Source organism: Engraulis encrasicolus, chromosome 23 (assembly GCF_034702125.1).
Source record: "Engraulis encrasicolus isolate BLACKSEA-1 chromosome 23, IST_EnEncr_1.0, whole genome shotgun sequence".
In the NCBI taxonomy this organism is placed as follows: Eukaryota; Metazoa; Chordata; class Actinopteri; order Clupeiformes; family Engraulidae; genus Engraulis; species Engraulis encrasicolus.
In genome coordinates, this window is record NC_085879.1 from 23148037 (window position 1) to 23160461 (window position 12425).

At 45.2% G+C, this 12425-nt stretch overlaps 1 protein-coding gene across 1 annotated transcript in view; it reads right to left on the bottom strand.

Annotated features, from left to right (window-relative positions):
• Positions 1-520: 520 nt before the first annotated feature.
• LOC134439941 (GTPase IMAP family member 8-like) overlaps positions 521-12425 on the bottom strand; it is a 31156-nt gene continuing 19251 nt past the window's right edge. The window contains exons 2-8 of the mRNA XM_063189868.1: positions 10525-11229; positions 9305-10009; positions 8034-8642; positions 1466-1573; positions 1222-1332; positions 883-1063; positions 521-662 (exon numbers count right to left, since the gene is read on the bottom strand). Of these exons, the coding sequence (XP_063045938.1) occupies positions 521-662; positions 883-1063; positions 1222-1332; positions 1466-1573; positions 8034-8642; positions 9305-10009; positions 10525-11229 (2561 nt within the window). The remainder of the gene's footprint in view (positions 663-882; positions 1064-1221; positions 1333-1465; positions 1574-8033; positions 8643-9304; positions 10010-10524; positions 11230-12425) is intronic.

Consider the following 12425-nt stretch of genomic DNA (forward strand, 5'->3'; position numbering starts at 1 on the left):
ATGCGCTGCGTCCCGTACAGCTTCTGAATCGACAACTTTGCCATGTAATAAAACTGTTCTTGAAAGGCAAGCCATTCCATTGTTCTGTTGTTGTCCTTCTGTGATTTGGGGCGAAAGTGGGCTGTGCCCGACTGACGTTTCACAAACAAGGCGTGTACCTGAATGTGCCTGGGGTCGGCTATGAGTCCGATCTGGCAAAAAATGGCCCGGGGCCGGCAGCTCCGAGCCGGCCACTCTCCTGAGCCCCGGGCGGCCCCGGGCCGCTGAAGCGCGGCTAATGAGACCAAGGCTAATGTGTGATTTGGGGACAGTAAGTCTCAATTAAGAAAATGGTCTGAATTGGGTCTCATGCGAGCGGAGACATTCCGCGGGTTGCACTACCATTTAGGAAATAAATGAGTCAACCTGATTGGTTGGATTGAAATGGATAAGCCAGGGACGCCTGGTGAAAAGGTTCTCTTGTTGCTGACTCGGCCCGATTACATAACACCACTCAATGCCAATATGCCATTCTGCTAGGCTAGTGAAATACCTTAATCAGAGTGTCTGTGTGAAGGACCTGTTCCAGGTTGGCACCGTGGATGTACTCATTAGCAATGAGGATCTGGCTCTCACTTTTGGACACAGCCATCACGCGCACAATGTTGGGATGGGACAATCGCCTGGAAAGCAAATTGGTGTTTTTGCTAATTAAATTATGATTTCAATAAAACATCAGTTGCTGAACAATTACTGATGTATCTTGTCTTACTAAATATGACTGACCTGATGAATGTTAAATACAATTATAACCATTAATAATATGAATATTGTGTATACATACTAACTAATGAATGAACAATCAATGGATCTGCAGGGTGAACCACACAGTAAAGCTCTTACCAGGAAATAAGTACTTCATTTGTCAACGTTGGATTGTGTCCTGTTTGTATGACCTTCACTGCAGCAGGAGTTTCCTGGTATGATCCTCTGTAAACTACTCCATAGGAGCCACGCCCAATGATTTCAGTGTCATCAAACATTATTGTGGAAATATCCACAAATGGATCTTTCGTTTTGAATCCTAAAGACATGAACAAATACAGTATGTATAAACATCACGACAAACACAAGTGCAAGGTACATACTATATAAATATGCAGCATTCAGGATGAATGTTATGTTATGTTATGTTATGTTATGTTATGTTATGTTATGTTATGTTATGTTATAAGCTCTGACTGGGGGCAATGCTGAGCTGCCTGAGGGGCTTCATCACGTCTGATTGGAGTGCTGATGCAGAGCCATATGCAGAATCTCCTCTGGAGAAGTCATCAGGATTGGCCTCACTGACTGGAAGAGGAATAATGTAGTCAAAACGATTATTGTATAATGATCAATAGACCTACATCACCAATTTCCATCCCACATGTAAATGTACATAGAGTATTTTATACATTTCAATTATGGCAAAAGTTAAACTTACACTTGGGACGACCACCATCCATACTCCAATCTCCATCATTTCCTGCCACCATGTGTTCTGTAGTTTTCAGCTGCTTAAAGGGCTTTGTAATCTCAGCAATGGCACTGACTGCAAGGAAGAGGGGATATAAAACAACTTTTTAATTGTTTTCTCTGGATAAACATTTATATATTTCACAGAAAAACATTTTTGTATATATTTTTATTATTTATGATTTATTATTTAAGAATGCTTGTAGATTTCTGTGCAACAAATGGACTTGTCATCGGAGGAACTCTCTTCCCACACAGAAACATACATAAAACAACATGGAGATCCCCAGATGGTAAAACGGAGAACCAGATAGATCGCATCATGATCAGTAGGAGATGGAAAGGGAACCTCCAAGAGCAATGAGGAGTGCGGATATAGGATCAGACCATCATCTGGTACTGTCAAAGGTGAAAATCAAACTAGCAGTACAGCAAAAACCCAAGAAAGACAGAATCAAATACAACACTGACAGGCTGAGAAACAAAGACACAATGAAGCAGTTCCAACTTGTACTGGCAAACAAATATGATGTCCTGTACAACGGATCAGACACTGAAGGAGAGGAAGATGTGAAAAAGGAATGGACAAATATCAAAGACATGTTCCTGTCAACATGCGACGAAATCCTGGAAAAGCCAGAAACGGGGAGGAGACCATGGATGTCAGACCACACATGGAGTCTGGTGGAAGAAAGACGATCAATAAAAAACAAAATCAGAACCAGACTACAGAAACTGCTGGAAATTAGGGGTGCACGGTATGGACGGTATACTATCGTGCGCGGTATTTTTTTCACCAAGGTATACATTTTGTTCATACGGCTCTCCCGCCATAGCGCATTGCGTCCTGCAGATGGCAGTAGACAACCTTTTGAACATCCACCGACTGTCTCTCTTAGTTGTAGCAAAAGAATATGTGTGGTTGTAGAAAAACAGCAGCACAATCTCATTTAAATAAGCTTTAAGTGTAAAATGTATAGTTAGTCTAGTGAACTATTGTTTTAAACTGTATGTGATTTCGATTCTGGTCTCCACAATTGAATGTACAGTGGTGTATGAAAAGCAAGTTAGAAGCTAACAGCCCTAGTCATTCATGTCAATGCTGGTGTCTAATGTGCTAAATCTATGTGCTAACGCTGGTTGCTTTACATTTGCGCCAGCCTTAAGCTGGGCTTACACTGTGCGACTTTTCCCCCGATTTTTTGAGAGTCGGGCCGATTTCCTGCTCAATCGCAGGTCAATCGTGAGTCTCGCATCGTGCAGTGTACATGGGGTAACGACAAGCGATTTCGAATCACGAGCGTGCAATCGCAGTGTCGCAAGAAAATCAAAACGGTTTGAAATTCTGGGCGTGGCTCGTGCGTAAATCGCACAGTTAAATCAGTGCTACGACCCGATTTGACACTTCACATGCACAAATTAATAGGGCCGTGCGATTCGCTGTTGAGCGCGACCTCATCTCCACCTCAGGTGCGCATGTTCCCTCCTCTGCAGACCGGGGAAACATGCCTGTCGCGTCGTACGGTGGAAGCATTTCGCTCGCATCCGACTGTCGGCTCGTGTAGTGTGAGGACGTGAGTCGTGAGTTGTGAACTTTTAAACAGTGAAATTCCATCGTGCTGTGTGAGCAGAAGCTTAAGACCCACGAGTGAAAATATCGCACAGTGTATGCCCGGCTTTACTAACAGTAGGCTATGTTACTGTGTCCAGTTGAGGTAATATCATTCATGATATCTGGCTGGGTGTTAGTACACTACAGTTGGGCTACATGCAAGAGAAAGCCAGGTTGGTCCTTGAGCTTCGGGAGTCCACAGACGAGTCAGTCAGGAAGGCTAACGCCAGGGTCCTGACTGGCCGCAAGTGGAACGCCCAGACCGAGGTCGACCAAGCTGTAAGCCGGCTGCAGCACAAGGAAATCATGGGCAGAGTGCAGGTAGGTAGAGCAGGCCTAGGATGGGGAGATGCACCAAGATTCTGGTCCAAGGCCCACCGCAAGGAAAGGAAGGAAATGGTAGTGGCGGAGGTGACGAGGATGGAGGAAGACCGCTACAAGATCAAGGCTGTGTCTCAGGGACGGCAGGGAAGCTGGACAACCTGGGAGGAACATCAGTTGGTCAGACATGTGGAAGATCCCACAGGCAAGACTCAGCTTCCTTATAAGCTCAACCTATGACACGCTCCCCTGTCCTCGGAACCTCCACCAGTGGTTTGGAAATGAGGAATGTTGCGCACTCTGCAATGCTCCCAATGCAAGCCTCCAGCATATCTTGTCAGGCTGCAAAATCGCGCTATCACAAGGCCGCTACAGATGACGCCACGACCAAGTCTTGAGAAAGCTAGCCGAAGTACTGGAGGAGCGCAGACAGGATAGCAGAATACCATCGCCGACAGAGGACCCCACCATCTTTGTCGCGGAAGGAGGGATCAGAAGCATCAGGCAAAGAGAAACATCAAGGCCCTTCAGTCCCGGCCAGGATTGGAGCAGGAAGGTCAACTTGGACAGGAAGCTTCTGTTTCCCACAGAGATTACCACCACATCTCTCCGCCCAGACATAGTGGCGTGGTCCACAAAGGCAAGAGCAGTGGCCCTCATTGAACTCACCGTGCCAAGTGAGGAAGGAATCGAGGCTGCCTTCGAGCGGAAAAAGGCCAAGTACTCTGAGCTGGCTGCTGAGTGCCGAGAGGCGGGTTGGAAGACTACCATCTACCCAGTGGAGGTTGGATGCAGAGGCTTTATGGGGTTGTCGACTCTACGCCTCCTAAAGGACGTGGGAGTCACCGGAAGGAAGCTTAAGAAGGCAGCAAAGGAACTGGCAGAGGAGGCGGAGAAAGGGAGCTTTTGGCTCTGGCTGCGGAGGAAGGACAGAAACTGGGGGAAGAACACCTAACCCCCAGACAGCAGTTGCAGGGAACAGCAAGCCTATCTCCCAACCGGCTTGCGCATTCGGCACTTCACTCAACACTGTTGCCACCCCAGCAACCAACGCACCCGAGCACAGCTGCATTGGAAGGGGGTTACAGCCAGCAGCCAACAAACACCAAACAGTTCAACTGCCTCACAAACAACTCGTCAGTAAGCATTCAGCGCATTCGGCACCTTTCACTCAGCGCTGTTGCCGCCCCAGTAACCAACGCACCCGAGCACAGCTGACTTATTTTCCTTTTTTAATTTTTTTATCAAATGTATGAAACGTATGTATTGTTGGTGTGAGCTGTACGCCAGAAGCAGATGCAGCAGGTATTAACAGCTACCTGTACAATCCTGAGTAACTTAAATGACTGTTCACTGTTTAAAATGTGATTTAGGGATTTCGCTAACGCTAGCACGCTAACCGCTGCTGCAGTGATAGCTGCCATTTAAATGCATTAGTTCTACAATGCATTGCTAGCTGCCTCATTTGAAAGTTCGTTTTTTTTTAAACTTTAACAATAACAGCTTAACCATTAGGCTTGGCATAATCACAGATGCAGGCACACATTTCCAAATTACCCTCAGCAACTCCAGAAATAGAAAAAAGGGTCCAATGAACGATTTATTGGATAAAATCCATGTTCAGTTTGACATCCCTCCTTTCCCTAGTTTAACCCCTTCTAGACTTGGTGAAATTGACAAGTAGTGTTATTGTAGCATTGCATTGCATAATGCATTTTACATATTGTTTTCAAAATATTTGAATGGCAAGAATTCACACACATTCCAAAAATGCAAATGTAAAAAAAAAATGCAAATGCAAAAGTAAAAAAAAAAAAGGCATTTTGGACATTTTGCAATAGAATGCTTCAATTTTACACAAATTTAAAATACCGTGATATATACCGTGATATATACCGTGACTAAAATGTTTGGCCATACCGCCCACCCCTACTGGAAATGGAAAAGTACAACAAGAAGGACAGATAGATCAAGAAGAGCTGCAGGAAGGACAAGAGAGACCAAATGGGACCCATCACAAAGAAAGAAGTTGATTGTGGATTTCCGGAGGATACAACACCAGCCACACCAGCCAATTTACATCGCTGATACTGCAGTGGAGAGGGTTAAGAGCTATAAATTCCTAGGAGTCAACATCAAGGAGGATCTCAGCTGGTCTCATCACATCAATTGCATCACTAAGACAGCTAGACAGCGACTGTTTTTTCTGAGACGGCTGCACAGATATGGAATGGAGAGTAGGATACTGGCCAACTTCTATCGCTGTACAATAGAAAGCATTTTAACTGGTAATTTCACAGCCTGGTATGGTAACACCACTGCCCAAGATAGGAGAGACCTCCAACGAGTCATCAAATCTGCTCAAAGGACAATCCAATCAGATCTACCTAACATCCAGGATCTTTACAACCAGCGGTGTCTGAGGAGGGCCAAACGAATCATAGCTGATCCATACCACCCCAGCTACACACACTTCACCCTTCTACCATCTGCCCGGAGATACAGGTGCTTACGTGCTCACACCAGCCGACTCAGGGACAGCTTCTTCCCTCAATGTATCAGACTGTTGAATACAAAATCACCAACATAGGAAGAAATCCACTCATCACATCTCCCCTCTCTCCAAGCTGCCATTTTTCAACTTTTTAAATACATATATATATATATATTTTTTTTTTTTTAACATTCTTTTTAACCTTTTTTTGGGACTCCCAGAGCAGGGAAGCTTTTCATTGTATATATATGTTTCATATATATACACATGACAAATAAAATATCTTGTATCTTGTATCTTGTATCTTGTATGGAGGAAATGGCAAGTGAGCTTGAAGCAGCAGCTGCAAGAAAACTATATGACATAACAAGATGCATGAGTGGAAAGAAAAACCTCCAAAAGAAGGAGCCCGTTAGAGACAAAGATGGCAAACTCATAAGCAAAGCAGAGGAACAGCTAAATAGATGGAGAGAACATTTTTAAGAAATTCTCAACAGACCCTTTCCTGAAGACACCCCAGAGCTATTACCAGCAGCAACAGACCTTGACATAATGACAGGACCCATCACAAAGAAAGAAATTTGTGATGCATTGAGGAAGCTCAAAAATGGAAAAGCTGCTGGAGCAGACAACATACCACCTGAAGCGCTGAAAGCTGGAGGATAAGTGACAGTAAATGCTCTCCACTCCCTTCTGCTCAAAATTTGGGACACAGAAACAATTCCCAAAGAGTGGAACAAAGGTCTGCTAGCAAATTTCCCAAAAAAAAGGGAGACCTCAGCCACTGCAAGAACTGGAGAGGAATTATGCTACTAGTTATCGCAAACAAAGTCATGACAAGAGTAATACTAGAAAGACTGAAACCAAAACTAGACCTTAAGTTAAGAGACGAGCAAGACGGTTTTCGAGCAGAAAGATCATGCTGTGACCAAATAGCAACACTGAGAATAATAATTGAACAGTCTCTTGAGTGGAATTCCGGACTCTACATGACATATGTGAACTTTAAAAAAGCCTTTGATTCAGTGGATCAGGCCACACTCTGGCATCTCCTGAGACATTATGGGGTGCCAGGCAAAATGGTCAGGATGATCAAAGTGATGTATGATGATTTTGAAGCCAGTGTCATACATGATGGAACAACAACACAAAGCTTTGAAATAAAAACTGGAGTAAAACAAGGCAGCCTGATAAGGCCCCTACTGTTTCTCGTCCTGTTGGACTGGGTAACACGTGAATCTTATGGAAGAGAGAAGACAGGAATCCAGTGGACACTAACCAGACAGTTAGAGGACATAGAATTTGCAGACGACCTGTGCTTGCTAAGCCACAAAATAATGCATATGAGACAGAAAGTAGACACCTTGAAGAGACACACAGAGAGAGTAGGCCTTAATATAAATGTGGACAAAACAAAAGAAATGTGAGTTAAGACCCCCGCAAATACCAACGAACTCAAATGTGGAGAAGAAACCAATGAGAGAGTAGACCAGTTCCGCTACATTGGCAGCATATTTACAGAATCTGGAGGAACAGAGGAAGATGTGATGGCCCGAAAGAGAAGCATGCAACAAATGTTTTCCACCCTAAGCAAAGTTTGGAGAAGTAGAGCCATTTCTTTAAAGACCAAACTAAGGATTTTTAATTACAGCGTCAAAACCGTTCTTTTGTATGGCTGCGAAACATTGAAAATAAACAAGGGTATATTGGCTAAACTACAACCATTCATCAACAAGAAGCTAAGATATCTATGTGGCATAAAAAAATAACCAACAACGAGCTCTGGAGACGTACTGAACATGAAGAACTGGAAGTAACCATCAAAAGAAGGAAATGGAAATGGATTGGACACACCCTAAGGAAGCCAGAGTCAAACACCACAAGACATGCGCTCGACTGGAACCCTCAAGGTACAAGACGCAGAGGAAGGCCCAAAGACTCATGGCGAAGAACCACCAGAGATGAACTCCGGTAAATAAACACCACCTGGAATGAAGCCAAGAGGGAAAGCCAGGATCGTGTTGTCTGGAGGCATTTAGTAGAAGCCCTATGCTCCACTCGGAGCGAAGAGGAATAAGAGAAAAGAGAGATTTAAGAATGTTCACTCACAATTGGGGCGGTCAAAACTCTGCTCAATACTGTTCACTATCACCATCACCATCTCTTCTATCTTCTCCAGCAGCTCTGTCACCTGGCCACCATCACTCTTCTTGTTGTCTAAAACATGGTACCTGTTGCCACATTTCTCTACAACCCACTGCAGAGCCTCTCCTCCACTCTCAATGTGCTGCTCAATGCTTGTGTCTCCCAGCCAGTCCCCACAGCTGAACAGCACTATAGTGTGGCTCCAGACTCTCTCACCCAGGAGCTCCAGGTGACCCTGTACTGCTGTTCTGTCTTCCTCTGTGAATGACTCACTCACATCAATGACCAGGAGTAGAGCATGGGGTCCTGGAGGACACAGAGACACACTGAGGATAATCTCTTCTTTATCACGTTCAGGAGTTTGCTCTACAGTGAAGTTTGCCCACCATCCTAGAGCCTCCACTACAGTAATGTGTCTGCCTGCTGTTTCTCCTTCTCTCTTCACACACTCAGCTGTTCTTCCTGCAGTCTGGAACTCCTGTCTGCCCAGGATGGTGTTTCCACATGAACTCCTCCCTGCAGCTTTGTTCCCCAGCAGCACAATCCTCATGTTCGAGATGTGGGGAACACCTCCTGGAAACAGAAACAAAGATAAAAATATGAATATGTTTAGTCAGACTCGGAAACTATTCTGTCTAGTGTGTCTGTGTGGGGCGGGCGGATCCTGCATGTCAGCGAGAGTGCATTTCAGGTGTGTGTGTGTGTGTGTGTTTCAACTATGTGTCCTCCTCAGCTCTACTGTCAAGCGGTAGGGCTTGGATGACTCTGTGTGAGTGTGTGTGTCTTCATCAGAGCTACTGCCATGTTATGGGGCTTGGCTGACTGTGTGTGTGTATGTGTTTGTTTTGTGTGTGTGTGTGTGTGTGTGTGTGTGTGTGTGTGTGTGTGTGTGTGTGTGTGTGTGTGTGTGTGTGTGTGTGTGTGTGTGTGTGTGTGTGTGTGTGTGTGTGTGTGTGTGTGTGTGTGTGTGGGGGCGTGCGTTTTGCGTGTGCGTTTCTCCACAGGTGAATGTGTGTGTTTGTGTGTGACTACGTGTGTGTGTGTGTGTGTGCGTGTGTGAGTGTGTGTGTGAGAGAGAGAGAGAGAGAGAGAGAGGTATATAAAGAGAGAGAGAGAGTGTGTGTGTGTATGTGTGTGTGAGTGAGAGAGAAGGGGGGTGGTTAGTATAATAGAGAGTAGCTGTGAAATGGAAATGAACGTGTCCCATAAAGATTCAGCAGCAGCACATTTCTCACCTGCTGATGATGTGAGAGTCTCTCTCTGTTTCTGCACCTTCATCTTCCTCTGCTCTGCTCTTCTCTTTTCTTTCTTCTTCTTCTCCTTCAGTTTAATCAGCATGTTGTTATCAAAGCCAAAGTGATGACCATTGTTCACCGTCATCATCTCTTCTATCTTCCACAGCAGCTCTGTCACCTGGCCACCATCACTCTTCTTGTTGTCTAAAACATGGTACCTGTTGCCACATTTCTCTACAACCCACTGCAGAGCCTCTCCTCCACTCTCAATGTGCTGCTCAATGCTTGTGTCTCCCAGCCACTCCCCTCTGGTGAACAGCGCTATAGTGTGGTTCCAGACTCTCTCACCCAGGAGCTCCAGGTGTTCCTGCACTGCTCTTCTGTATATCTCTACGAATGTCTTACTCACATTAATGACCAGGAGTAGAGCATGGGGTCCTGGAGGACACAGAGACACACTGAGGACAATCTCTTGTTTATCACGTTCAGGAGTTGTCTCTGCAGTGACGTTGAAATACCATCCTGGTGCCTCCACTACAGTGATGTGTCTGCCTGCTGTTTTCCCTTCTCTCTTCACACACTCAGCTGTTCTTCCTGCAGTCTGGAACTCCTGTCTGCCCAGGATGGTGTTTCCACATGAACTCTTCCCTGCAACTCTGTATCCCAGCAGCACAATCCTCATGTCTGAGATGTGGGGAACACCTCCTGGAAACAGAAATAAAGATATTCTCAAAAATAATAATATGCTTATTCAGACTTATCAACTATTCAGTCTAGTGTGTTTTTGTGTGTGGGGCGGATCCTGCATGTGAGTGAGAGTGCATTTCGGATGTGTGTGTGTGTGTGTGTGTGTGTGTGTGTGTGTGTGTGGATTCAGTGTGTGTGTTTGGGGGGGGGGGTGCTTGGGTGACTGTGTGTGTGTGTGTGTGCGTGTGTGCGTGTGTGTGTGTGTGTGTGTGTGTGTGTGTGTGTGCGTGTGTGTGTGTGTGTGTGTGTGTGTGTGTATTCCTCAGCTCGACTGTCATGCTGTGTGGGGGTGGGGGTGTGACTGTGTGTGTGTGTGTGTGTGTGTGTGTGTGTGTGTGTGTGTGTGTGTGTGTGTGTGTGTGTGTGTGTGTGTGTGTGTGTGTGTGTGTGTGTGTGTGTGTGTGTGTGTGTAATTGAGAATAGCTGTGAAATGAACGTGTCCCATAAAGATTCATCAGCAGCACATTTCTCACCTGATAATGATCTGAGAGTCGCTCTCTGTTTCTGCACCTTCACCATCCTCTGCTCTGCTCTTCCCTTTTCTTCCTTCTTCTTTTCCATCAGTGTAATCAGCATGTTGTTATCAAAGCCAAAGTGAAGACCTCTGTTCTCCGTCACCATCTCTTCTATCTTCTCCAGTAGCTCTGTCACCTGGCCACCATCACTCTTCCTATTGTCTAAAACATGGTACCTGTTCCCACATTTCTCTACAACCCACTGCAGAGCCTCTCCCTCGCTCTCAATGTGCTGCTTAATGCTTTTGTTTCCCAGCCACTCCCCCCAGGTGAACAACACTATAGTGTGGCTCCAGACTCTCTCACCCAGGAGCTCCAGGTGTCCCTGTACTGCTGTTCTGTCTTCCTCTATGAATGACTCACTCACATCAATGACCAGGAGTAGAGCATGGGGTCCTGGAGGACACAGAGACACACTGAGGACAATCTCTCGTTTATCACGTTCAGGAGTTTCCTCTACAGTGTAGTTTGCCCACCATCCTGGAGCCTCCACTACAGTGATGTGTCTGCCTGCTGTTTCTCCTTCTCTCTTCACACACTCAGCTGTTCTTCCTGCAGTCTGGAACTCCTGTCTGCCCAGGATGGTGTTTCCACATGAACTCCTCCCTGCAGCTTTGTTCCCCAGCAGCACAATCCTCATGTTCGAGATGTGGGGAACACCTCCTGGAAACAGAAACAAAGATAAAAATATGAGTACGTTTAGTCAGACTCAGAAACTATTCTGTCCAGTGTGTGTCTGTGTGTGAGGCAGGCGGATCCTGCATGTCAGCGAGAGTGCATTTCAGGTGTGTGTGTGTGTGTGTGTGTGTGTGTGTGTGTGTGTGTGTGTGTGTGTGTGTGTGTGTGTGTGTGTGTGTGTGTGTGTGTGTGTGTGTGTGTGTGTGTGTGTTGGCACCAGTGTTAATTTCGTCAGCTTTTTTAAATTTAGTCTTAGTCTTAGTCACAATGACGAAAATCAATTTTAGTCTTAGTCAAATTTAGTCATTGCCTTCAAAATTTAGTCGTAGTCTTCGTCTAAATGACGAAAATTAATTTTAGTCTTAGTCAAATTTTCGTCATTTTAGTCATTTTAGTCATCATTTCACATTTTCGTCATTTTAGTCAAATTATTACACAAATTATTACTAGATAGCCTAGTGCAGCAAATATTCACATTGTTACTAGCTTATTTTCCAGCAAAACCCAAATCAGCCCTGTAAAAGTAATTTCAACAGCATAGAGCAAAGGAGCATTAGACACACACACACTTCCAGGTGCAGGTTGCGCTCTCTCTCTCTCTCTCTCTCTCTCTCTCTCTCTCTCTCTCTCTCTCTCTCTCTCTCTCTCTCTCTCTCTCGCATTAGAAGCTGCTGCGTATTATTTGCTTTTGAATTTGATCACGTAGGCTAGGCCTACAAGCTCTTCTTCACCTGACCGCGTGACTCATAGGAGCCCTATACTTCACGAAATGAGTGAGATACGGTTGCTCATAGCCTGCAGATTGCAGGCAGTGGGAAGACCAGACATCCCAATGAAGTCCAAGAAGTTTCTCTGATATTTGATAGTGGCTCCCCGATGGCCGCGAGTCAGATAAAATATTCCTGATTTTAGACTATGCAAGTTCGCGTTATTTCGATTGGCAATGCGGGGCAGAGAAAGATAATGGCTCGTGCGTCATTCCTGGAATACTTCAAATAGATAACGCGCACTTCGTAGGACGCCCTGTAAACGTCCTGGGGGAAATGTAGGCAGTTGTTCTATGCAGACTGGACGACAGAAAGGACATTGACAAACAATGGTTGAACACTAATTCTGTTTTGTTTGTCGGGATGTCGAGGGTCGATAAGCATCTCCAAGTTTAAGCAATGAGTTTTTAGAAC